The sequence below is a fragment of the Falco naumanni genome, chromosome 8, assembly GCF_017639655.2.
Source record: "Falco naumanni isolate bFalNau1 chromosome 8, bFalNau1.pat, whole genome shotgun sequence".
Lineage (NCBI taxonomy): Eukaryota > Metazoa > Chordata > Aves > Falconiformes > Falconidae > Falco > Falco naumanni.
Window position 1 is genome coordinate 26,778,268 of NC_054061.1, and position 26,285 is coordinate 26,804,552.

The window sequence follows — 26,285 nt, forward strand, 5'->3', positions numbered from 1 at the left end:
TGACTGGAGAAGATCTGAGGAAAAGCTTTTTCTGAATATGACACAGCCAGGCTGTCCTGAGAAGAGCAAGCGCGGAGCAATATGGATGCAAGCCACATGTTCTTGCACCTTCGATGAAGTGTTTTCTTATAGATATGCCCCAAGCTAAAGGTTAACTTGCTCTGATTTATATTTTTGCACCTCAAAGCCTGCTAAATGGCAAATGAGCCAATCTACATCTGGCTGCTCTCCTTTTTTGACCTGCCTACCACTGGATTCCTTCCCTTAGGCTCTGGGTCCTTGGACTGGAGTATAACCAACTTCAACAAAAATGATTACAAAATGTACTATCAATATGTCTGCAACATACATGCATAATAATTTCACGGTAAGCCTATTTCTCTCCAAGTTGTTGTTGTTGTTGGGTTTTTAAATGTATTAGCATTGGATTATATGAAATTGTTTTAATTTCATGTATTTTAAATGTAGTATTTGGAAAGAGTTGCTGACTTTTAAAAGAATGTTACTTTTCTGTATAAATTGAACACCTTAAAAATTAATTGCAAAAACTGTTATCACATATAGGAACACATTTTATATGCTAGAAAAGGGCTTAAGGCAGGCTTACTCTTTGGTTTTCACGGAGAAGGCGTTGGTTGTAAAAGACTGAAGGACAGTAGGGTGTACATGTTCTGATGGTTTACTTTTTGTCTCTAAAAAAGTGGTCATGAAACAGGTAAATACAAACCCTAGACTATATCAGGTGAGCCATTTCCATATGGAAGAGTGAATTCCACCTCCCACAGCTGTGGGAATACCTTGCCTTGAATACCCATGTGCAAGAAATACCACCTGAAAGTGGGGTGGGTTCAGAGAAGGGCTGTCTGAGATGGTCAGGGAAAAGAGCAGCAGCCTATCATGGGAAAGGCAACTACAAATCTTGGCTGGCTTAGCCTACCAAACCAAGCAGGAGAAGGAATAAGACTGCTGTCTGTAACTCTATTTGTAGCGGTACACCTGAGACAGAAAAGAACTGCTGAAAATAAAGAGCTAGCTGAATGCTGACACAAGAACACATTGGTACCACAAGTCCATTTAGGCTGAAAATTAGAATGCTTTCAGCTTGAAAACTGAAGTTTTGGAACCTTCTTCCAGCCTGAGCTGAGGGGCAAAAGCATTACTACTGAATTTCATTAATTATGAAAGGAATCAAATGAGGTAGTTGTTTTCAAGAACTGGGGAATTGATTCAATGCTACAAAAAGTCTGTCTGAGGCAGATAATGCTATGTTACACTTTTCAATACCAGTAACGCAAGTGAATTCCTCTTGGGTGAATCCTGGGCACATTTAAGACAATGGCCAATGGAATTAATTGAATGGAGCCAAATATCCTTGGTGGTGAGGGGAGCTGCTCATATGTCATAGTGTTCTCTTCAGCATCAATATTTAAATCCAGCTAGTTGGAACCTTTTACTTAATTGAGAAACAATACAGCCTTTAACCCTTCGGTGGTATCCTACCCTTCGGCTTTCAGAGGCATGATCCCTTTATCTGGCATGTCAGCAGGCAGCTGGTGGAGCAAATAGATCCTACAAAGCACATTGGTTTTAAAAGCATTAATACACCCTGTCCAGGAGACAGTACCATCCATTAATTGGTCTTTAAATATTTAGGATTGGAGGTCATAATTTAAATTCAATACATCCTCTAACCTGGAAGGTGCAAACACTTAAATGATTTCACCATGGGGAAAAAGGTGAGTCTGGGCAGTAGGTATTCCTATCTAGAGCCTGATTTAAAGTCTCTCTAATTGAGCTTACTTTATACTTCTATAACCTAAACCCCTCCTTATATCTGTCATGTTCCTCCCATAGTACCAGGAGGATTGTATCTGGATTAGTTATAAATAGTAGTGGAACCTCAGAACAGAATATAGCATAAGAATATTTTTTTTCTGGCTACAGACTTGCAGTCAGGGTAGTAATTTCAATAATTACCACAAAAGGTTTCAGAATTAGGTTCACAGGAGTGACAGAAAGCTGGGCTGGCTTTTCCTTCCCAAAGAACAAAACTCAGCAAGTTCTTCTCACTTGCTTTAGTTCTGACCTCTCTCCACAGACAGTAGTCTAAATATTTCCCATCGTGGTGAAAACGCCTGCATCTGTTTAGGTGTTACCAGTTGTCAGCCTATATTCCTTCCCTGTGGAGGCAAAACATGGAGATGCACAAGTGAGATACACTGATGGCACAGGTGATGGAGGATCAAGCAGATGTAACTGTCTGCATTGTCTATTGCTTTAAACTATAAAAATTATGACATCTTGCACAACAGACATCAAAATTCGGTTTTACTTTCTAACCTAAACAAAGATCTACTTACTAAGGGATTAAGAAACTGCACCAAACCAGTGCAAGAGATGTTGGATAGTTGGGCTTGAAAGTGATAAAGTCAGAGTAAATTTCTTCTCCTCATCAGGAACCAACCCCATTTTTAGTACATGGAAGGGACACAACTGCTTGGACTCCAATAATATCTAAAATGCTGAGGATTTCTTTGTGATTGCTTTTTCTGAAGCAAGTGTGTGTTTGAAACAAGCACTACACATTTTTCTAAAATGTAGTTTTCTCAAACACTGAGTCAGTACGTGCAGTTCAGTAGGAAAAAATGTAATCATTACTGTCCAGTCTCTACTTGCCTCCATATCAAATTTATCTTGAGTGCACATGTAGGAGTTTATTTTGTTAAGAAAAATATATAGTGTCTCTCTCTTATTTGGAACAAAGAAGAAATATGGATTTGTAACCTTTTTTTTCTCTTTTTTCTTCTTTAAACTTAAGTCTTTCAATAGTGTTTTGAACAAACCTAAAGAGATTTTAAGACAGACATTTTGTATTATAACATTCCCATGGGTCGTATGTATGATCGTCTTTACTAAAGCTCCTTTCAGTCCCAGTTGAATAAATATGCATTTTATTTCACTAATCTTGAAACAACAGGAATAAAGTTTACCCAGGTCTTTTATACCTCAGAGAACAAAACAAATACTACAAATCTTTAGAGAGAAAGGATATACAAAAGGGCTTGAGGTGAATGTTTCAAAGCAAATACTTTTTAAACGATGTGCAAATTATTTCAGGACTTGAACATGATTTATGAAAGGGGATTAGTCCACTGAAACAAGAACCCGGTTTAAACTGTTCGGTTTCAAAGTCAAAGATGAGAAGCGCTTGCTGGAAAAGGCAGAAGAAACCAGATAGTAATCTATAGCGAGGATTTCTGATTGATTTCCTTTAACTAACTCAATCTTGCATTAGCTACCACTGTCATTCATACTTAACCATGGTGAGCAGTATAAAATACCTCTTTTTATGATATAATTCTCCATAAAAATGAAGTATGCAATACTGATAATTAAGTAATAATGAGGTAATTAATAACTCAGTGACTAGCTCTCTATTTACTAGTATGCCCCATAAATGAGCATAAGGAATAGGAAACAATTAAAGGTTATCCAAGCTCAAACAGATAACTTTTCCAGAGAGTTGTGTGTCAGTGAGCAGGCCAATGAGTCACAGGTCACATCTATAATAATACATTATGTTATATTGTAATATTCCCACATACTTTTCACATAATGGGTAAGAGCTACTCTTAAGTACTATAAAAATGATCACTTTTATGTAATTGTAAAGATTAATAAGTGAGCTAACTTCTCGTGGTTCAATAATGACCCTGCTGTTCTAGTAGGTAAAGGAAAATTTAATGATCCTGCTCAGATATGATTAATATCTAACTTTTTCCTGACTAAAAATCTGGACTTGGTTCAATAAAAATGAATTAAGTGAACATGCACTGATTTCCCTGCCAAATGTTTATATGGAAGTTGGTTATGCCCAATTTAAAAATATGTTTTTTCAACCCAAATAGTAAACTCTGGAAGGATTTTGGAAAGTATAGTAGAAATAAAACAAAGAATTAAGGCAACATTATATTATAATTGATGGAAACAGCATATTCAAATTCAAGAAAAATCCTTTTTTTTTTTTTTTTACTTGAGAACTAGTCACAGCCAGTTGTGATTTTGGGTGCAACATGATCTCCTATTATCAGTTGAAGTGACACAGTTTGTTTCTGAATTTGGCATGTTTTGTTTCTAAAATGCCAATATTAATACTCCTTTGTTGCCAAATCAGCATTTTCTTAAGCTCTGAGAAAAGAGCATACCTATAGTAAATGCTGTAGAGAAACAGGAGAGTAAAATATGTCAAAAAATGAGTGAAGTCCCTATAGTCCAAATATGTGCTGCCACCCTTCATAAAAAAAGCATGTTGCATTTTCTTTTTGTGGTTTTTTTTTTCCGTATCTGAATCCAATTGCATTCCTGTTGATGTAATAAAAACAAATGCCACAAACATACAAGCTGCAGAGTGACGAAATTAACATTGCAGTAGGAAACTGCATATTTGCATATAGTTTTCGTTTTGCTTTCTGTTTTAATTGCTGTCATTGGTAATGCTGCACTAATATACATTACTGCTTTATATGTCTTGGTTTTATTAAAAGTAATAAAACTGACCTATACATAATGCTAACATTGCAATGCAATAATACTCCCTAAATAGCACCCATTTGGCTTTGAACTTCACATCTAACCAAAATAAATGGGCTGGGAAGGGGAAAGAATTCAGAGCTAACAAAGAAATGGAGTGATTTCCCACTTCTGCTGCTCTGATTAGCCCCTTTATCAATGAAGCAACTCCACGTGGGTGAGGGGCTCTGTTGGCTACCACAGACCCTGGCCCTCGACAAGCTTGGCTGAGCCAGTAAAACCTCTCATTCCATCCCCAGGTATAGTCTCCCACCTACCAGCCTCTTCACATGTTAGAAAGGAAGAGAGAAAAATGACACAGGCTCCTCGCTCAGCACTGCCTGCAATTAGGTGGCCTTTCTCTAGGATCTCTAAATGATGCTTTCAACAAAATAAGTTTCTGGCTTTTTTTCCTCCTGCTATTACACAGCTGAAGCCCAGCAAATCCGTGTCTTTGTGCCCTGGTAACCACCACTTCCCTCTGAAGAGAAACAATAGCCTCAGCAAGGCGGTGATTCCCACAGAAATATCCAGTCCTCTGCAGGGACAAACTTTAAACCCTCGAGCAAGCCCCCAGAAGAAGCTTTAGCCAGGGAAGGAGCCAGCACCACAGGGAGCCAGAAAGGGTTAAAGGTCCACTGAATTCTCCATTTCTTGCACCGCAGCCACTGAGAGACCAAAATGGTTTTTTTGCTGCTGTTTCCCCCCCAACACACAGACATTGTACAGTCTTTATTATCTAACAAACTGCATTCAGAGATGATTCTGAATGTTTTAGTAATTTCTTCAGAATATTTACATGCCGTGCTTCAGTTTCAAAATTCAGCCTTCCGAAGTAACGAAAAGTGGGTAACACAAGAAAAGCAACTTTGGGCAATATCAAAGCACACACACAGTCCTTGGCTAAATACTGGGGACAGGGTGCCTGACTTAAACTCTATCTTTTAAGGAACCAAAGCAGATTTCAGACCCCAGATGACATTATAGCAAATGCAGCTGGTGGCAAATCAAACATACAATCCAGACATTATTTTTTTTCTCGATTAAAAAGATGCTAGGAGGCATATTCCCAGACACTGCCCTGCGGCAATTCCCCAGGAACTGTGGCATCCCAGAGCAATGCATCGCCCTTTGGGACTAGAACGACCCATTGCTCCCTCTTGAAAGTGCAAGAGGAATTTAGGTAAGGAAAATATCGTTATTTGAGTTGGCTGGTGGCCAGGGTGTCGGGGCTAAGACCCCAATCCTAATGAAGAGCGGAAAGGAATCCCAAGCCTGCTGTTTAATATGCATGACATGTCGGCTTTGCTGTCAACTTTTCCTTCAACCCCCTGCTTTTGTCCGCTTTTTCCACCTGTTGCAACTTGTCCTTATTCAGGCTGAGAGCTGGAATTGTCTTACTTCGGTGTTGCATTGTGTCTGGCACAACGACCCCCAGATCCCCAACTACTCTTATTGAGACACCAAAGAGATCAGGAATAGCAATAATACTGCACAGCCCATCAAGTCTCCCCTTTTCATATATATATATATCTATACATATAAAAACTTATTTTATTTTACTTTTGTAAATCTTGATGCTCTAGTCGTGGCACCTCAAGTTAGAATTCAAACATGGAGCAGATTTTCCAGGACTCGTCACAGGGCCGTATGACTAACCACTGGATTTTAAGTGTTCGTGAAGATAAGAAAAATATGCAAGTAGAAACAATAAAAATAATGCAATTCAATCTTATCAATTCAGGCAGTTCCAGCTTTTATGTGGCAAACAAGGAGATCAAATTGCATTTATCTAATATCACAGATTTTTTAAATGTCTAAAATATTTCATTATTTTGCTTTGGCAACCTAAAGCTGAGGAACAGATTACTGTTCCCACTACATAAGGAAATAACTGACAACAATTAGTATTTATTCTTGTTGCTTTTGTAATAAAAATAGAATTCCATCACTTTCAAGGAAACCTAAAATATTAATAAGAATGTGATGAACTGGGTAAATGTGACGCCATAAGGAAATGATGGAGAACAGGTTGGAAATATAGTGCTTTGGGAATGGATTGCATTATCAAGCTCGTGATTGTGCATTTTGACAAGAGCAGCCCTCAGATTGATACGGTAGCCAAAGGGCACTCTTCCTACCGCGAAGCCGTTTGTTTCCATCCAGAAAAGGGGGAGTAGAAGGAGAACTGATCCCCTCCAACAATCGATAGTGACTCCAGCTCAGGCACTTCCACAAGAGGTCACCCCTGAGTGACAATATTCCCAGATGATGGCCAAAACGCAAACCATACAGCGGCCATGGAGAGCAAAAGGAACGCTGAGCGTAGCAGAGAGCGCGGCGTTGGTTGCAGTGCCCACAGCGTGACTGTCCTGACAGCTCCTGTAGTCCACACACACGGTAAGGACTCTTGGTTTTTGGAGAGCTGGATGATTTCTGGGAACCTTGCAATGCACCGATCCTTTCCCTACCTCCCATGCACCATGACAGCATCTCTGCTTTAGTCTAACCCAGGTGCCTGGTTTCATGTGGTATAAAATTAATGTGGCAGACCACCTACCAGCAGACCCAATTATAATTGGTACTAATTAGGAGAGGGTTTTTTGGCATCCTTAGGAGAAAGAAACCAAAAAACTACAGTCTGAATGATAACTAAATTACTTGGAAATTACGAAGTCTGCCACTAATTTTAAAAATTACTGGTTTAGAACAACGCTTACTTGCATAAAAAGGAGCAGTGCTGCAAGACAGTTTCTTTGCACCAAATGTATACATCTTCTAATGGGGGAGTTTGCTAGGGTGAAAAACATGTTCTTTCTGACCCAGCATTAGCTGCATAAATTAAATCAGTGAAATAGTTGGCATCGTGAAATAAAGAGTAATCTGTTTCCATGTATTTGAGAGCAGGATCACAGTTTTACATATTTCGGTAATGTTCCCCAAGGCCATCCTTGGTTTCTCCTTAGCTCAAGAAAACTTCAATTAGAACATGAGTTGAATCCAAGCTGGATGAGAAGCCACTGAAAAGCTGCGTGACCAAGAAGACGGACACTCTGTGAACTTTGGAAATTGAGCCTGGCTGTTTGAGCCCAGTTTTCAATGAAATCAGTGTCTACAGCTCAAAAAGCATAACAGAGAATTACCATTTGTCCTTGTAGTGTAAGCAGAAGCAATTAGGATTAAACACAAAAACCAAATTCCTGCTACTAAGTCTCTAGGGCCCGTCTCCCCAGTTTTAAATTAAAGAGTAAGTTACTGGAATACTTTGGTTAGAATATACCTGTCCTTTGCATACTTGGGTGCTACAAACCCACAGTGACACAGCAGCCCTTTAAAATGTTACAGTAGGTAAATACACATGAGTCTGAACTGTCTGAATATTTCACTAAAGATTATCGGGGGGTGGGGGGGTGGCCTGCTAACACATCAGTCACTCGTCTTCTGTTTTAAACTGGAGGAGCTTTAAGCCATCTTTAAAAAAATACTCCTTTGTTTGGATTTGACATTGGCAGTAGTCAATAATCTAAGAGCACTACAAAATTATAAAATTGTTAAAACTTTGTAAGAAGTTTATAAACACACTTGCAGATATTGCACATATCTTTTCTGTGCTCTGCAGTCAAACTGGACAATGAAACGACCACCTGTTAACTGCTAACAATGTGTCATTACCAGTTCTCATGCCTTTTTAAAGCAATTTTGGCTCTAGCTGCCGATAATTCTGGCTACGATACTTGTGTGAACATTAAGGGCACAGAAAGCCAAAGGCAGAAAACTGACAATACAGTTTGTGCTTAGACTACTAATAAGTAAGTGAATAATATGATTTTTCTAATTCCACATAATTGCTTGATCTCAAGGGGCCAAAAAAAAAGTTCTGAATACATATTTTAGAAGCAATCCAATCTACAGTATTTAAATGCAAGCTTTGGTTCAGTGTTATTTCACAGCAGATATTTTCACTTTTTTTAAGAGTTTAAATAGCCTATAACAAAACGGAGGTTATTCAGGATTCTCTGAGATTTGAAAAGAAACATAGACAAAGTCTCTGTCACTGCTCATATTCACTTTTTCTGTTTTGTCTGACAAATTATCATTTAAAGATATGTGAGAAGTCTAAATAAATAAATAAAAATTCCCCGAGTGCTGAGGCAGTTTATGGGCATTTTGCTATTAGCTACAATAGGAGCAGAATCAGACCCTCAAAACTTACCATGCTCTCAGCCTTATTTTTCTTCCTCTGAGAAATGCAGTGTAACACACAGTACAAAGATATTGGGACAATTTTTCACCAGCTACGCTAAGACTACTTTATATTTTATAACAGAAAGAAAAACCTAACAACAAATCAAATCTCCAAGATAATAGGAAGAAAACAACAACAACAACAATTTTTGGTCTGCAAAAAGAGACTATTTAATGAATCTCTGTGTGCATACAAGCACGTGCATGCGTGCATATATATTTATGATTGTGTGGATAATTATAATTAGAAATAGCTATGTTGGGTCTTTTTAATGCAACCTTTTTTTTAACATCTCAGGCTTTGATCCTGCACTGAAATGTGTGCAGGCAAATTCCTGCACAGCCCCTCAGTGTCTATAGGTATCTCGTACAGCATATGAGTCTAAAGCTGTCACGGTGCTTATGTTAGAAGCAGTGTGTGAATTTCCCGCCAAACAAAGAAGAAAAACAAAAATTCAAGAGAGAGGATGAAATTTAAAAAAAGCTGAGTGTGATTCAGGGTCACCAGCATCTCCTGTCTCTACTGCCCACAATATCATGAGCATCTCGGCAATGGCTGGAAAAGGAAAATCTCAGTGGAGCAAAGCACGTCCCTGTTAGTTTTAGAACACTTTCTTTTCTAATCACACTGACAAAAATCAACCTCAGTCTCTGGAATTTGCCTGTTATAAAATTATAGATACATCACTGATTATTGGCTACAGAGGATATGTCAGGTCTTTCAGCAATTCAGTGTATAAATACACAGCAGACAAAATTACTCTGGCAATTTGAGATATTTTACTAAAATGGAAACAAAGCAACTGCAACAGACCATTAACATAGGACTCATGTTGCTTATTTTTAAAAATAAATGGCTTAAATAAATGTCTTTGCTCCTAAACAAATTTATTTTGCTTAGGAGAGAATGTCACCCTTTAGAAGCGTGGAGCTGGTAACTGTCTTTACTTAAATACAAGTTATGTATATCAACACAGAACACATTCAGCTTTAAAATTCTCAGTGATCTTCCTTACATTCTGTATGTAATAAAAATTATCTTACCCTGTAATGGCATAGTTATTTAAAAAGGAAAGGGAAAAAAAATCAGAAAAGGAAAAACCCTTACTTAAAGATTTTCTGTGTTCAGGCTTTGGTTCTTTGGATTCAGTGTCTAAGCTATTCAGTAATTCGATGCTGGAGGATCTTCTGAGTTTGAACTCCAAATTTCTCGATGTACAAATCCGTTCTTTTGGCTGGAAAAAGAACATATATATATATCTACACGTATATGTATGCTTTTAATAAAATTATTATTTGTGAGAATGAAGCAAGAGATTACAGAATGCCAGTACAGAATCAGAAGCTAACAGGCACACGCAGAGCAAGTGATACAGTGAGTATATAATTTAAGGAAAGTGTAATGCAAAATTTGTCATATGGCAGAGCTTTTATGGCCCTGAAAGACTGATCTTAATTTCTGAGATAAATTCCCATTTAAGTGAGGAAAACAAAAGGCCTACTTCTTTAGGCTTTAGAGAGCAAAATTATTTCCACGTTGCAGGCTATTTCCAAATGCTTCCAAAGAGGAATGTTGTTTAAATTCCCTTTCTGGTTTAGAAAGTTACAGTAAATATTCTTGCTAACACCGTTGTTTCAAATATCCTTACAAATCTGAGGTTGAATTCTGCTGGTCTCAGCTTAGGAAAAAGGGGCAGATTCTCTCTTGCTCTAATTCACTGGCATAGAAAGTGACAGTTGGGGACCATTAAGGGGGAAAATAAGGAAAAAGAAAAGAAAAAAGGATATATGATTTTGGCTAATCACGTGTCTCTTCCCACGGCGTTTGGTCAGGTGAGGTTTAGCCATCCCAACCGCCTGGAAAGCTGCACGACCTTACACGCTTGTTCAAAGTTTCAAAACTCAAATAAATGACGTTTATGAAATGGTCACTGATTGCTTCATGGTGGCATCCTGTCCTGCGCACACAGCAAAGGCAAAGCTCCACCAGGACCAGCCCTGCCCCCCAGCCCCCTAACCATTTACAGGGTCTGCCCCACCAGCCACCGCTGCCGAGCTCAGGGCTGCCCCAATGCCACAATATTAACTTAGTAGCACTACAAAAAATAATCAAATCTACTAGATGTTTAGCTGAACAGCACCCAAAAAAAAAAAAAAAAATCCCCCAAACAACAACAAAAAAAGTGTTCCGAGTCTCCACAGAAAACTCCACCCCAAAATCTTCAGTGGGATATCAATATCCTCACACACCCAATGAAATACACAATATGAAGACATACATCATCAGATCAAACTTTCCTTGGCTGATTATAGCCTCAGGGTAATATAATGTTTGTAGCTCTTTAAGGAAACAGTAGCTGTGTTCAGATTAACCCTTTCAAAGAGACGGCCTCTGCCTGCTCTGCCGATTCCATTGCAGCAAAACCTCTGAAAAATGCAAGAAATGGGGATATTTTTCTCTCACCAGATTCTGCAGTGAACAAGGGAAGTCAGTGCCCTCTAAAAAAAATTGTTCTTGGATCAGGCAGGGATAGGAGGAAGACATTTGGAATTTGTACTGAGAGTGGCAAAAAAGAAAGAAAAAGCTACAGCTGAATCTGGTTTGGTAATTAAAAACTGTTTTAATAAAACGCAGCCCTGCTTACTTCTAGTAGAAAACCCCCAGCCTTCCTGGGAGAATAACAGCAATCAGTTACAAAGGAATATTATTTGCTAGTGTTATTCTTGTGAATAAGTAATACAAAAATTCATAAAAGGCTCAAACGTATTAATAGTTCTATTGAAGATTATATACTGTAGGCTGCATAAACAGAAAATGCAAAGATTCATTAGTTATTAAGTGCTTGTGTGCTTTTACAACCCTCAGCAAACCAATGTCCTTGTTATTTCAGAGAAATAAATGTAGTGTTCCGTTTCGAGGCAAGAATCAAATGACATTTTTGTTCAACAACCTTGTTTATCTGACATTTTTTAGTAGATTTGCATACATATTTTTATATCCTTCCAAGAGAGGAATGTCTAGCTAGCTGTTGACTGCCTAAAACCTGTAGAGATGCCTAAGCAAATGAAGTTGAAATTGCTACATCTTAATTAATAAAGGTAACAGCCAAAACAAATACATACCAATCTGTCAATTGCATTTTTGATAGCGTGGAACCAATCCAATATGAGAAAGTCGATATCCGACTGGAGGAGGAACTCATTTCCTGACACTGTCGTGATCTGGGAAGGGCATGGGCACACACAGGTAAGTAAAGCACACACCAGACAGATGATTTTCTTCTATTTTCTCTCCTACCCACTCAAATGCTTTTCCTTTGTACCAAGGATTATCTGCTGGAGTGCTGAGTTACTGAGGAGTTTTGAACCTCTGTCTGAAAACTGTTTTGAATATGTCACAACAAACGAGATATTGTCTCAGCAATGCAACCACTGAACACAAATAGTGCAAAAATAATGGGAATGTGACAAAAGTTAAGAAAAGCCAGGAAACTCAGTGTTACAAGACACAGTTCAAATGTAAATCAAAGCACCCTGAAAAGAAACGAATGCAATATAAGAATTAATTCCTGTTATTTTTCTGCTTCTATCCTTATTTTGGCATTATTATTTTTGTATCTGGTACCTTATTTCTTGAATGTACACACTTATTATATACCTGTGATTCCACAGTCCACTTCCAAGCTTTTTGGTAAAATTAATAATGTCACTCTTTCTCAAATTAAAAAAAAAAAAAAATGCCATCAAAGATGGCTGTAGAGGAGTAATTAGGAGCCCATTTATCATGAAAAAAAATCCCCAGTTTGTCTGAATAGAAGTTGATTTACATTTTTGACCCACTCACTGGGAATATTTATCAAAAGAATATTCAATCCCCTGATAATACTGTTTCACTGCCTAACAATATTTGGTGGAAATATGCATGCATATTCTGTTGGTCTGAACTTCTGCAAAGCACCGTGATAATAATGATACATCACTTTTTTTTTTTTTTTTTTTTTTTTTAAAGAGAGATATACATATATCTTTTCACCAGAGCAGATCTCCAGGTATTCTGCAAAGCAGGTCCAAACACCCATTTTACAGATGGCAAAACCGAGGCACAGAGCCGTGCAGTACTTTGCCCCAGGATTATCCGCAGAGCCCTGGTGCACGTGGCCATGGAGCATCATCCACAGCTCAGCAGTTCTGCATTTTTGCAGGCAAGCGAATGGAGGGCTACATCTCCACCACATTTGGCCAGAGGCAGGAGCTCATCCTTCCCATGCTCCAAACCAACTCACTTCCTGCCAGTTCTGAAACCAAAGGGGTTTTTTTCTTCTTATTTTTTGTTGTTAATAGTTGCTTGTGCAACGCCTAGTAGCATCCACATGTAGGAATTGCACACTTTTTGGTGGTTTTGGGGATGAAGGTTTAGTCTGCACATCAGGATGCTCATTGGGGCATGGTGCTATTCAGACCAAAACCTTTTTCAGGTGTTTTTCAGGGAATGGCTGAACACAGTGAACAACAGAGATTTCTTGCTGACCAAAGTGTGAGGAAAAGCAGAGCAAAGCCGTTAAGACCTGGCACAGCCTATTTATTAAATCCATCAACCAGAAGCACTACTGTTCCACTGTATCTGCCCCATGTCAAGACTTTTTACTAAAGCATAGAAGAAACAGCAGATCCTCACCAGCCAGGATACTCCCTGCATCTTTCTTAAAAGTGAAATACTACCAGGTTTTTTTTTAAAAAAAAAAGACAAAACATCTTAATGTTTTATTAATTGTTCTATAACCCTCCCTTTATTGAGGAAATGCCTGTAAGGAAGGTTTCCAAAGTCATCAGCATTAAGGAAAATCCCATCAGCACAGCTCCAGCAGAGACATCCTGTGAGAGTGCTGTGGAGAATGTGGGAATGGTCCCCCGGCGCGGGCTCGGAGGCTGCCTGGCTGCAGATGTTCATCCCGTCCCGTCCGCACCCATCAGGAGCAGACCTCCAGCCACCCCATTGTTCCCCGTGCACACAGGATAGTTATTTGTAGGGGAAATTTTAATTCCCTTCCTAGTCCTCAGCCATAACGTTAATCACTACTCACACACTCCCTGTTCCCTTTACCAAAAGAAAGAAAGAAAGTCAAAATTCAACTCAAGGTGAGCAGCTGAAAGAGCTGTCCTCCAGATCTGTGCCCAGCTTGCACGGCAAAGTTTGGGTTCAGAATATATTGTATTATATTACAATTTATTCATGTATACATGCCGATATGAATTAGACTAAATACAGGCAACAATTCAATCTAATGCCTCTCTCCCAGTATAAACAAGTCATTATTAAAATTATAAAATGGAATAACATTTTCAAAGTAAGAGCAACATATATAATTAGATTTACTATATTTTGAAGGCTTAAAAGGGCCACAACATAGTTCAGTCTTCCCTTCAGTAAATGCAGGCTTTATTAAAATACAAGTACTCAGCACTGCATAAACATTTGCAGTGTATGATATGCAAAGAAGATACTCCATTGCTAACAAGACCAAAGCAAAATACATGTTGAAAGTTTCTTTGTCTGAACGTGTTATTTTGACAATCATATATTATCAGTGTTTTACGAGGAAATGCATAAAAACAGATCATAGAACGGAAAGAAGAGAATTCGTTTAAAATATACTTTCTGTAAGATACAGTTCAAGTCCTTTTCTTTCTTTCCTCAGACTAATCTTCAGAGTAACTAGACAGTTTCAAGAAGACTGCTACTGCTCTCTACAGTTTAAATGCATCCACTCCTTAATTACAGTCAGTAATTGACTTTGTTCTGCTCCATTCCAGTCATTCACAGGAAAGCAGTTCCAAAGGCTTTGGCTGGTAAATCCCATTTAATGTGCAGGTTTCCTATCCCACTTTTATATATTACCTCCTTAGGATTTCTGATAAATGGTTCTTGGAAGGGATTGCTAAACCATATTTGCACTTTGAACAATCGAATTTTCAACACCCTTGGGAAAAGACATCAGTAAAAGAATGCTAGCTTTGACTAAACCTTGTGATTGAACAATTTATGATCACAGCCCAAAATGATGTATAACTAACAACAAGCATAAATTTCTCAATATTAAGGCGTGCTAACACACTGTCCTTGGATCAGGCACTACTGAAATAAGCAGAGGGACCCGAGAGGCACAGGAAAGACAAATCTGAAAAGTAAAATTAAAGAAAAAAAAAAGAAAATAAAAGAAAAAAGAAAATGAAGTGCTCAGGATAGAGCTGCCAGCCTTTATTGTGCCATGTACTTCATTTGTTTAAATATTTCCTGAAATCCCTCTCTCTTTGCCATCATTTTTGCAAAGGCTACAATCTGGAATTAGCATTACCTTACCAGGCAGAATTATGATGCTGCTGTTGGCAGTGAATACCCACAAGGAATGACAACTGACATTAACCCTCTTATTTGCAAAGGATGTGCCCTTCAGGTTGCTTATAAAAGAACCAGGACGCCTGGATTGTCTCTCTCTTGCTACTGCACCTTGGAAAAATCACTTCAAAAAACGAATCCACTCACATGGTATTTTTACAATGAACTGCAGGATGCTCCTGCTGTTAAGCATTGATTCTCCGAAAATATCAGCTCACCGCAGGTAAATGTGTGTTAAATTCAATACACTGCTGGGCTGCCAGCAAAGTGTGGGAATGGGGGGGCAAGCGTGAAGCACTTTTTATGATCTTCTACTTGTGACTTATTAAGGATTTCTCTTGTCACCTTATAAAGTTGAAAAGGGAGGGGTGAGCTGCTTCTGCGTGTCACTGTAATGATGTACCAAGGTTGTGTTCAAGACGATTTGATGTTATTAAACAAAAAAATATCTATATAGCTCCAGGAAATATGGGACACTGTATCGAATTAATAGCATTACCATTTTATAATACATAAATATACCTTGGCTCCTACCCAGGATCAGCATTTCTTAAAAATCCTACAAATAGTTTATTTTTCTTGTGCTAGGTTGTGCTCCAGGACATGCATGGCTGTCTTCCTCCAGGACTTCCAAACCTTTAAAGATCATCTGGATCAGCTTTTGGAACATGTCTTGGAGATTCCTCCCTTTCATGGTATACAAATGCCAACTGGAAACAGGAGACAGAAGCCAGAAAAGTACCATAGGATAAGCCCAGGATCTTCTGTCCATTGTCTTCTTGCAGACTTTGGACTCAAGACTAGTGCACTGCTGGGAAAAAAAGTCTCCTTCATGGTATACTTCCCGTTCTTCACCACTACACATTTCTATAGATACACTAATTTCTTATATTTATTTTAGCTGCAGAACAGAGATGGAGACAATTTTAGCCACCCTACTGATAGGCACTCTGTGGAGATATGGAAAAGGGCGATAAATTCACACAGCAAAACAAAAATACAAAACTGTATTATTGATTTGCTCACTTCAAAGTGTACTTATGCATCTCTGGTGGCTATAACTATTATTTGCAGTGATGAACTATTTTCAGGCAATGCCAAGAACAAACTTTACTGCAGGAAGTGAAGAATCCTATGGGGATGGAGAAATGCAGCAAAAAAAAAGCCCTTTGCCGTCTGTACCCCACAGCAAGTGAAAGGGAACAGAGCGAGCAGCTTTGGAAGCGTATGGTTCACTTATAGCTCACGTATGGCCACCAAGAAACCACCAGACAGTTCTTATTCCAGCCAAACACTGAAACAAACCATTGTTCAATTCCCTTTGAATGTGGGACATCCAGAAATAATGCTGGACTATTGGGGTGAAACTTCATACAACCTACCTCAATGGTTCAGCGTTGGATTAGTGGACACTTCTGGAGCATGGAAACCCCATCAGATGCTAATCCTGAGCACAATCCAGTGCAGAAAACCAAAATTTTGATGTCACCTGGGACTCCCACAGCTTGTGGTGAACACTAAGTGATTTAAACTTGGATTGACAGATACCTCTGCGTGCAGAAAGTCAATAAAATGTGTTCCTCCTGTTGCACTGTGCGTTGGGATTGCTGCCCTTGATATGTGTAGGAAAAAAGGAAATGTGAGTCACTGGAGCATTTCTAACTCTAAAGATAATCCTCTTCTCCCTTCCCACTGCTCTCTCCATCTCACCTTGCTCTCACAAGGTGGGTTGTTGTTTGGTTTTTTTTCTGAGAAAAGAAATCTAGGCTTTCCCCTGTATTTTTCCAAGATATTTTTGCAGACTGGGATCCGGCCACCGAGCCCATGTAACACAGGACATGCAACTCTCCGTCTGCATGGCAGCCACCAGGGCTGGGACAGGAAAGGTCGGAAGAGAGTCAAAAAGAAAGAAAAAGAAAAAAAAAAAAAGAAGAAAGACTAGGAATTTTTTCTCTCTTTATAAATATTCTTTAAAAATTTAATATCATTAGAATATAATATAGCTTGAGAATAAACATATAAAACATAGATACTCATGTGTCCCCACCCACAGAAGAAGCAGAATTAATTAAAGTTGGGAGACACTCCTTAGTGGTTTAATTAACTGGATTTGAATTAAACTGGGACAGAGACATGTAAGTTTTTAAAAACATGTCAAAAGTCTAACTGCATGTCTGGAAGTTGATCTTAAATTCTTTCTCACAGATAATCCAGTCTCTTGGCCATGTTTATGCTGAATGAGTGAGCAGCATGAAGGATAAATAAAATATCTCTGTGCTGTACCGTAGTGAGCGGAGTCTAATATTCAAGAAATGCAAGTAAAAGAAAACAAAAGGACCAGTATTGAGCTATATTGTATCCATACTGCATCATATATCTATTATAGGATCCAGCCTATCAAACAGGGGTAGCCATGGTTATGCTGATAGTTAAATTACTTAAAGGGCTTAAGATGTTTATGACTACCAAAGAAATTTCATTATCAAGCAGATTGTCTGTCTCATATTACAGTCTGGCTTTACCAATCTAGCAGTCCTTTGGATGTCGAGCAAAGTTAACGTTGAAGTGATGGGGAAATATCAGCTTGAAAGAAAAGGTCTTCAACCAATCTTTCAAAAAAAAAGATATTTGTTAAAAAATTTTGTGAGAAAGTATCTGCCTTGTGTTCCCAATGTTGCTAGATGTTAAGTAAATATATGCTGATTGCAAAAAAGTTGCTTTGGCAACTCTCTTATTAAAATGCATTTGTAACCCCCATCTGTCATGAAAGTTTTGAAAAGTTTGTTTACTTTGGATAGCCGCCTTATCCAGGGTTACCCCAGCATACAATGATAGCAGTCTTCAGAAGTTGTGTGAGGAACAAGCCACTGGGGATCCATTTTTGTTTTAATTGGCACACACAAACACTTTTCTGGTCTGTCAAAAAGATCAAGCTAATATGCATGGCGGGTGTTATATTCTCAGCTTTTGGGAGTAGTAAAGCTTCCTTTATTTAAGTAATTTAAATGATAGACTGCAAAAACTTTGCAAGTCAGAAAAATGTTTTATACTTTCTTTGGGAATATTTGTTTTAAGCAACAGAAAATGTTCTACATATCTAAAGATGTTGAACCTTATGTTATAATTACCCTGTTTCTTCTGACTCTGTAAAAATTACTGTGAAAACCAAGCTTTGCAAAAAGGCAGCAAACAGATCCTGTGTTTTCACAACTTCTGCAATATTAGCAATTGTAAGACCAATTGCTGCCAGATGTTTATAAGATACATCTTCAATTGTGTTGCCTTGTGGTATGACTGATTTGCACATCCATGCTCTGGGAACCTTCACAGGGTCATCGTATCAAAACAGCCTGCTCATATACAGTCAGATGTGTTTTAGTTTGGAAATTAATCTAGTGTTTGGGGTATAGACGTCAATGGCTCTGAAGAGGATTCAACAGTCTGAAGTCTGGGGTTAAACTTCTGAGAAAGAACAAATTTTTAAATGAAACTGTGTTGTAGCAGTGATGAACAAATTATTTTTTTCCTGGTGAATTCCTAAGATAGAGTCCTTTAACATAATTTAGTAATAAAACAATGAACTTTGGGACTGGTAAGAAGAAAATATCTCTGAGCCAAGTGTTTCCCTTTTGCTGTGCAACGAGCTCATAGCATTTCTATTGAATTACATTAATACTAGCAAGGAGAGAATCAGGTCTTCTTTCTGCATTATAAAGCAAACACTTTCCTTTTCTTTCTGGCTGTGAAAAGCCTCGCTTGCAGAAGAACTGATTTATATCACTTGTAAGGAAGCTATTGAACAAATAGAAAGTCACAATAAAAGCTGATTAGGCCCTGAGAGACCAAATGTCCTCCTTGGTTTTGAAGAGGAGCTCATGCTGGAGGTCCGCAGAGCCTCCCTGAGAGGGGAAGGGTCCAGGGGTACGGGGATGCTTTCAGTGATTTCAGTGAACTCGCTCCCTGTCATTCTCTCTTTTGCATCCACCAGTCCAGATCTTATTTCTTGCTGCCCTTGGCGGTGTGTGGAAAGCAAGCACATGCTGTCTGAGTGAAGGGGAAAGTAAGGAAGAGCAAATACTTTCTGCTAAACATCCAAGGAATGTACTGGGAGGAAATATTTCCTGCTGATCTGCTATGCTGGTATTACGCCTGGTGCAAGATACACTTGGACTACTTGGACTGGCCTCTGGAAACAGGGGTTTCCTTCAAAGGGCAAAAAGCAAAAAAGGAAAATGTGGCACAGGCAGCCCATGGCCACCCTGGATGTCAGACACCTGTGTGCAGCCTCCCAGGTACCCCCTGCCCCCTACTACCCTCTGCTCCATCCCCATGGATGCACTGCCCTGGCCACAGGAACAGGGTGGATCGACTTCTGCCCACCCTTAAGCCAAAGTCAGGAGAGATGGAAGTCACCAGACTTGGGAAACAAGAAAGAAGCACCTCCAAAACTGGCTCAAAGCAGAGAAGCCAGAGACAATAATTAAGACACAACTCAGTCGTGGCTGTGCATAGCAGGAAGTAGGGGAATAGACAATTGCACATTTTGTCCGCAGACGAAGACTAAAGGCAATGTATGAATACCTACCGCAAGCTACTTTTCTCCTTGGGGTAATATTTTACTGTTATTGCCTTTGCAATCTGAAGCCATATATTACACAGCCACACACAGAGATATTGGCAATGCTTTCTTAGAGAAGTCCTGTCTTTCTTAGTTTTACCAGCTGGACAATACTTAGTGATGAATAGTCCTCCTGTCCAATTTTATATGCATGTTATAACACTTTATGATATATGTGAGTGAGACTCAACATAAGTCCTTGTAACAAACTGAAATATCAAAGGAAGAATGAATGCTCTACTTTCAGTACAAGCAAAGATATATATTTAAAATATATATGTGCTATGTGTAAAGATTTCATTTCGTTGACTCTTATTTTAGCCAGAAATTTATTCATCAGTAGCAGAGCATTTTACAGCTACATTATTTGCAGGCAGAAGCCAGTACTGGCTTTTAGTATTTCATTTACTGACACATGTCTCCTATTAATAAGTGCTGAGATTGCACAATAAGAAAAAAGAGATGCTGCTATAAGTATCTTTATACTTATAGTAACGTATTTTGCCATGATTATAAGTGTTTATAAAACATTCAAGAATCGTTCCTTGTCTACTTACACTAATGAGAACACCTGTTAACTTTAGAGCTGCGCAGACTTATTTGCATTGAATTCAGGTTTTTGCATACTGTACATCACTTTTTGAAACAATTAGATGTTTACAGAGAAATATAGCTAAAAGAAGAACAGCAGCTTGAATGCCCTCCAGCCCAAGTCAATGCTAATCCTGGTTTGCGTGAAAAGCAGAAATCTGCTGAATTATAATACTGACACAAATTCTGTTAGCAGTGAACAAAGGTGTACCTGCAAATCCTCTGATAGCAGATGTTACTTGTGGGGATTGATACCCGCTGTTGAATAAAGCCTCTCTTAAAGATGAAACAGCACTACTGAATGGGATTTTTCATTGTTATATTTACCATTTTCTTTTCATTTGGGTATTTTCTTTTTCTATTTTTTCCTGGTGACTCAGAACCTCTCTGCATACCAAGCATGTAGAACATGTGGTCATTTCCCAAAATAGCTGTTTACATTATTTTATTAACTTGCCAAAAGCCAATACAACACAAGAATTTTGCTACTTACTGCTAGAGATCTGAACCACCATCTCTGCAGCGGAGGGTTTTGTGGCCTGGGGCAAGGAGGCAGGAGGTCCCTTTCTATAAAAACAGGTCTACTGAACGGTAAGTGTAATATCCTGCTGCTACACAACCATGCCAGCTATTGTTTAATAACAATGTAAAACATCAAAGTTGGTCCATGATCTGAATGTGCACTCTGCCAGCTGTGTCAAGTTCCTAAGTGTTGCAGGCAGGAAAATATAATGGCTATTATCTTCCCTTGCATGCAGCGAACAAACGGCAATAACATCTTTGGTTTGCCTCTTCCCGTCTTTTTCTGTACGTAAATATTAGGAAAAGCTAAACAGGACGAAAAACATTTTGAATAAGGCTATTACACCCATTTAAGAAAACAAAAATTCCCAGCTACAGAAACTGCAAAGATTTCTATCTTAAAAATTACTTACTGCTTTAATAAAAATGATGGTGTTGAGACTGAAGACAAAGATTAATATATTTTGCCGCCTACCATAACTCCAATTTCTAAGGAGTCCCAACCTTGTTAGAAAATTTTCAGGGGTGATACCAAAGATACAGTTCTTAAACGAGTACAGAAGAACATGGATATTTCAAATGCGGTTCCTGAAAGGCTAATAGATGATGAACCTTTCTTACACAGTTGTGCGTGTTTTTTTTTTTCATTTGGGGATGGAGTTACATTATTTAATAAGTAGCATCACATTATAGACAGTATGGAGACAGTTTTATTCAAAGAATATCTTCTCATTTTTTAAATTCTTGTTTCACCACTGAAAAAACTGGAACTTTGTACGTCTCCAAATTCTCATGATAGTTTCAAACCAGTTGTCAAGTGCTGGGGGATCCTGGGATTTTTCTTCAGACATTCGAGAGCGGCACTGACAGCACAGGAAGTGCACTGGCCTTTACATTTATCAGCTAATCTATGGGGCAGTGTAATAATGACAGGTTACTCAACATGTTATTTGAAAATATCACGTAACCAAAATACCAAATTATCTTTTCACAATAGGTGTCTAAGGGGAGCTTTTCTAGGGAAGGAGAATATAGCTCAGAAGTCAGTGAATTTCTTACACTAACTAGTCAGCTAGCAGTAATTGGATGAAAAACTGCTGAAATATTTGACCATGTAGCTCACAAACAAGGCAACGTACTTTGATTGATTCTGTAATGTATTAGTTTTTAAGAAATACAGGGAAATTAGAAGGGAAAGAAAAAAACCCAAACACATGTAACCTCCTCTCTAGATCTTTGATTTTCTGGTATGCACTGGGATATACCAAACACCAAACATTAAAAGCAAATAGTTTTTACAAGTATCTGAATTTTTTTTACAATGTAGGCTTTTCTCATGTACTACAACATGATGTACACTTTGACATCTGTCAGTCAAGCTTCTGGCTATCACACTGGACAATCTGGAGGGATGCGCCACAATGTGATGTGGCATGCAGAAAAATTGAAAACCTCCATTTTTCCAAAATAAAAATCACGTCTTCTAGTTTTAAATAGAGGGAATGATTGCAAAATATTTGGCCATCAAGACTGTAAAGATTGAGGTTGGAAAATCAATAACGTTTGTGGTTGAATTACCCACTGATAACAAGTAATTTCCTGCTATTCGTGAGGGGAATTGGGAAGTGGTTTTTGGGAATTTGGCAGACTCTTTCTCTCTTTTCTAAATATGCTGTGTCTGAAAGCCTGATATTCTTTTTTATTGCAAGCTTTGGGATGATGCAGTATAGGCAAATGCAGGTTTGGGGTGACAGCTCGTTCAGGAACTTAGGGATCTAAATATAAGAGAAGCTAAAAATATGCAGAATTATCAAGCACAGGAACGGCTGGGTATTTGGGTTTCGAGTCCTCCATGCCCTAAACATAAGACCATACTTATCTGGAGGCCTGCAACACCATGATTGTTGCTCCACTTCTTGTGGCTAATATAAATGTACAGTACACATGACGGGGAAATAAACAGAGTGTTTTAAAACTCATTACGGCCTCCTTGTCCAAAGATGTCATCATTGCATATTAATTCAAGCACTGTGGATGTGCCAGGAGACTCGTGCTTGTGCAGCAACAGAAACTGCAGATACAGAAGGGCTGTTATCGGAGCATCTCCCCACAGCCCCCTGACCCACAAGTTCTTTACCCTTGGTACCACGTTGCTAGAGGTGCTGTCACTCTCATTGAAAACAATGGCACATGACAACTCCACAGCAACACCCAGTCGGTAAGGTAGGTTTTAAACTGTGAGGCAAAAATGGGAAGTCTTAAGGAAACTGGAATTTCAGGCTTTAGTTTCTGAAAGTGTTAGGTTACCTTTGTTACAATCCCACTCGTGACCTAATCCTTGCTCTGTTCTCCTGCCACTACAATAATTAAGAACATTATCAGATTCTTGACTCTGACAAAGGAAACTGAGAAGTTACTTCCCAGTGACTTGAGGCACTAACTCATTAGACAAGAGCTGGCAGAGCTGACACTCTCCCTATTACTCGTGTCTATGAGCAGAGACACGTAAGTGAGTTTGAACTATAAACAGAACCAATTACATTAACATTTCCCAATGCTTTCAAGAATAAGACTAGAAGCTTTTGTTTGTTTTGCAAAACCATGATCTACTATGCTAATAAGTCTAAAATTTGATTAAAAGGAAAACATTCAAGCAGAACCTGGCAGTACAGCTTCTTATGTGCTTTTCTTTCATCTGCTGGAACATGGCAGCCCTGATTCAGCAAGGTACTTCATTAAGCAACATGCAACTTTCAGAATATGAATACTTGCACTGTTTTCAGTCACAAGAGTGAAATGAGCCAATCAGTCAGAGCGAAAATAGCAGAAAAGTTATATTTATTCACAGAGCGAATATTTCAGGGAACAAAAGCTATGTTAGTGACAGTCAGTAAGAGCTGCATGTAAATTAACAGCAGAACCACAAGCAACAAAATTAGCTATCACTTATAAGCCTAACAGCAAAAGAAAGCTACACCTTCTAGCCCAGCTGAGAGAAGAGAATACCTTATCCAGGAATTAGAGGGGAAAAAGACCAAAACCAACAAAAAAATCCACCACCTATTGGTTCCTTCACTATTAGAAGCAAATCCAAACTAGTAACCTTATCTACATACTTGGAGAACACAGTTATCAGACAAGAATTATGATAATTTTTTAACCATGGGTATACTAGTCAAAACTAGAACAGGCAGATCACCTTAAAAAAATTAGAGGAAAAATAATAACTATGCAAGAAATTGTACCTAGTTTTCAGCTAAACTCTGGGTCTTCAAATTCCAACAACCCCCCTAACTCATTCCTTTCTCTCTGAGAACAGATGAACTGATTCTTTGCCACAGCCAAGCTCATAACGTCTAAGATTAACTAGAAGTCACTAACTTAGATGACCTTACAAAGTATTAAGCCATAAATTAGATACTGCCAGAACTTGAGAATTAAGAAAAAGAGAGAAAAAAAAATGCTGAGAGTTTTTAGGTGTTTAGAAATTCAATTATACCATTTCATCTTTTTATTGAAATGCAAACACACAGGCTGAAAGCACAGAAATACACCATATTTAAACAAACTAATGAGAAGTACTGAAATAGGTGACTATCAAAAGTATCACTTAGCAAAGAAAGAGACTGATATCCATATTATTTGAGAAAGCTGCTTTTATCGAAGGAGAGAACAGGATCTCAGTTTCACGCTTAACTCTGATTGATAACTCATTCCCATTTTTCACTGTTTTTGCTCGACGACAGGTCATTCACCTCACTACTGTCATGCGTTACAAAAATTAGCAACCAAGAAAATGAATCTAGATCAGTCCCTATGTTTGAACTTGCTCATTTGCCTATATGCTCTATTTCCTACCAGAAACCCGTTTACTGCATCACAGGACCAACTTCACAGCCGACACGGAGCAAGGGAGACGGAGACCCTTGTGAATTTTCCCAATGTATCAGACTTACAGAAACACCTGTGCTAAATAACTTTGTGCTGAGCTACTGTGAAAAGCTGCAGTGTTAAACAGCAATCACAGTTTCTGATTTTTCACTGAGCTGGTTACTCTTCTGCTAGAGTCCTCTGAGCTGTCATACGGAGCGTGAATGGTACCCATTTTAATCTTATCGCCTTTCTCTCTATTTACATTGTTAGAGTCATGGGTTTCTTTATTTATCTTGAAGCATCATTATATCAATACAATGGGAGTTGAGTAGTGCCTGATAAAGTTGAAAAAAATCAGTTTATAAATGCCTTTCATTTCTGAATTGAAACCATTTGTTCACTGCTATCAGATGATGAGAGGCATTTGATGAGAGAGCATAAGATGTTTCTAAGGCATTTGATTAGATACAGGTTTAAAAGTATTACTTCTCATCTTTCAAAAGACCACAAATACAGTATGTAAGGACAAAAGTACTGTAAAATTAAACTTAGAAAGTTGCTGCCGATCCATGCCTTATTAAGGACTGCAACATTTAGGTGAGAAAAAGCTCTGAATTCCATTTTGCAAGGAAACAGTGCTCTTAAATCTACACAAGCACTTAAAAAAGATGCATTTGCATGTATACCGAGCTCATTATAGGCTTTAAGCGTGTTAATGATGTGATGGAAAACTTGTTCAAACAAATTATTGACTCTGCTAGAGAAGATCAGAGAGATGGTAAAGCTACTGCGAGCAGGTAGGGGAGGTTGCAATTCGGTTTATCCTAGGATTATCTCACTTTGCCCTTCCCAGAGTGGGAAACAGCAGCAGCAAATGTCAAATACCTGTACAGACCTTCACCCCTCAGGGGGAGGAGCAGGTAAAGCACATGCTGCCACTCAGGGCAACATCACCACTATCACAAATGGTTCACCTTTTCTATCTTTAACCCCTTCCCACGTGTTTCATACCTACACAAACCACCCTGCAGTTCTTTAGCAGCGGTGACGCAGGGAAAGTCCAGGGAAGTGGGAACAGACCTGCTGCTAATAACACTTCATCTTCAGTGATGTCTGCATCAGTGTGAGTGGAGACTGGAGATATGTTTAGATGCTAACTCAAGCTAGAGCAAACCTGAACCAGTATATGCTTAGTCAAACCTCTAGAAACTGGGGTGGGGGTGGGGCAGGGCAAGAAAGTTGTTGAAAATGTATTACTCTCTGTTTCAATCAAAATTTTAAGTAATTCCTGATTTTCCCCAAACTCCAGGCAGGAGAGCACAGCTCATGGTATTTAAATGAAGCTCCCACAACATTTTGTGGCAACACGATATTTTATGGCAGCGAGTGCAAAACACAGCGGCAGCACCACTGTAAACTTTGAAACGTTTCAAAGAACATCAAGCACCAACTGCTCTGCCAATATAGTTTTAA

General features: G+C 38.6%; 1 protein-coding gene across 6 annotated transcripts in view; it reads right to left on the minus strand.

Moving 5' to 3' along the window:
• ARHGAP15 (Rho GTPase activating protein 15) overlaps positions 1-26,285 on the minus strand; it is a 348,344-nt gene that overhangs the window by 152,177 nt on the left and 169,882 nt on the right. For all 6 annotated transcript variants that reach the window (XM_040603145.1, XM_040603147.1, XM_040603149.1 and 3 more), the window contains 2 exons: positions 11,938-12,036; positions 9,923-10,049 (listed from right to left, as the gene is read on the minus strand). In XM_040603145.1, coding sequence (XP_040459079.1) covers positions 9,923-10,049; positions 11,938-12,036 — 226 coding nt within the window. The remainder of the gene's footprint in view (positions 1-9,922; positions 10,050-11,937; positions 12,037-26,285) is intronic.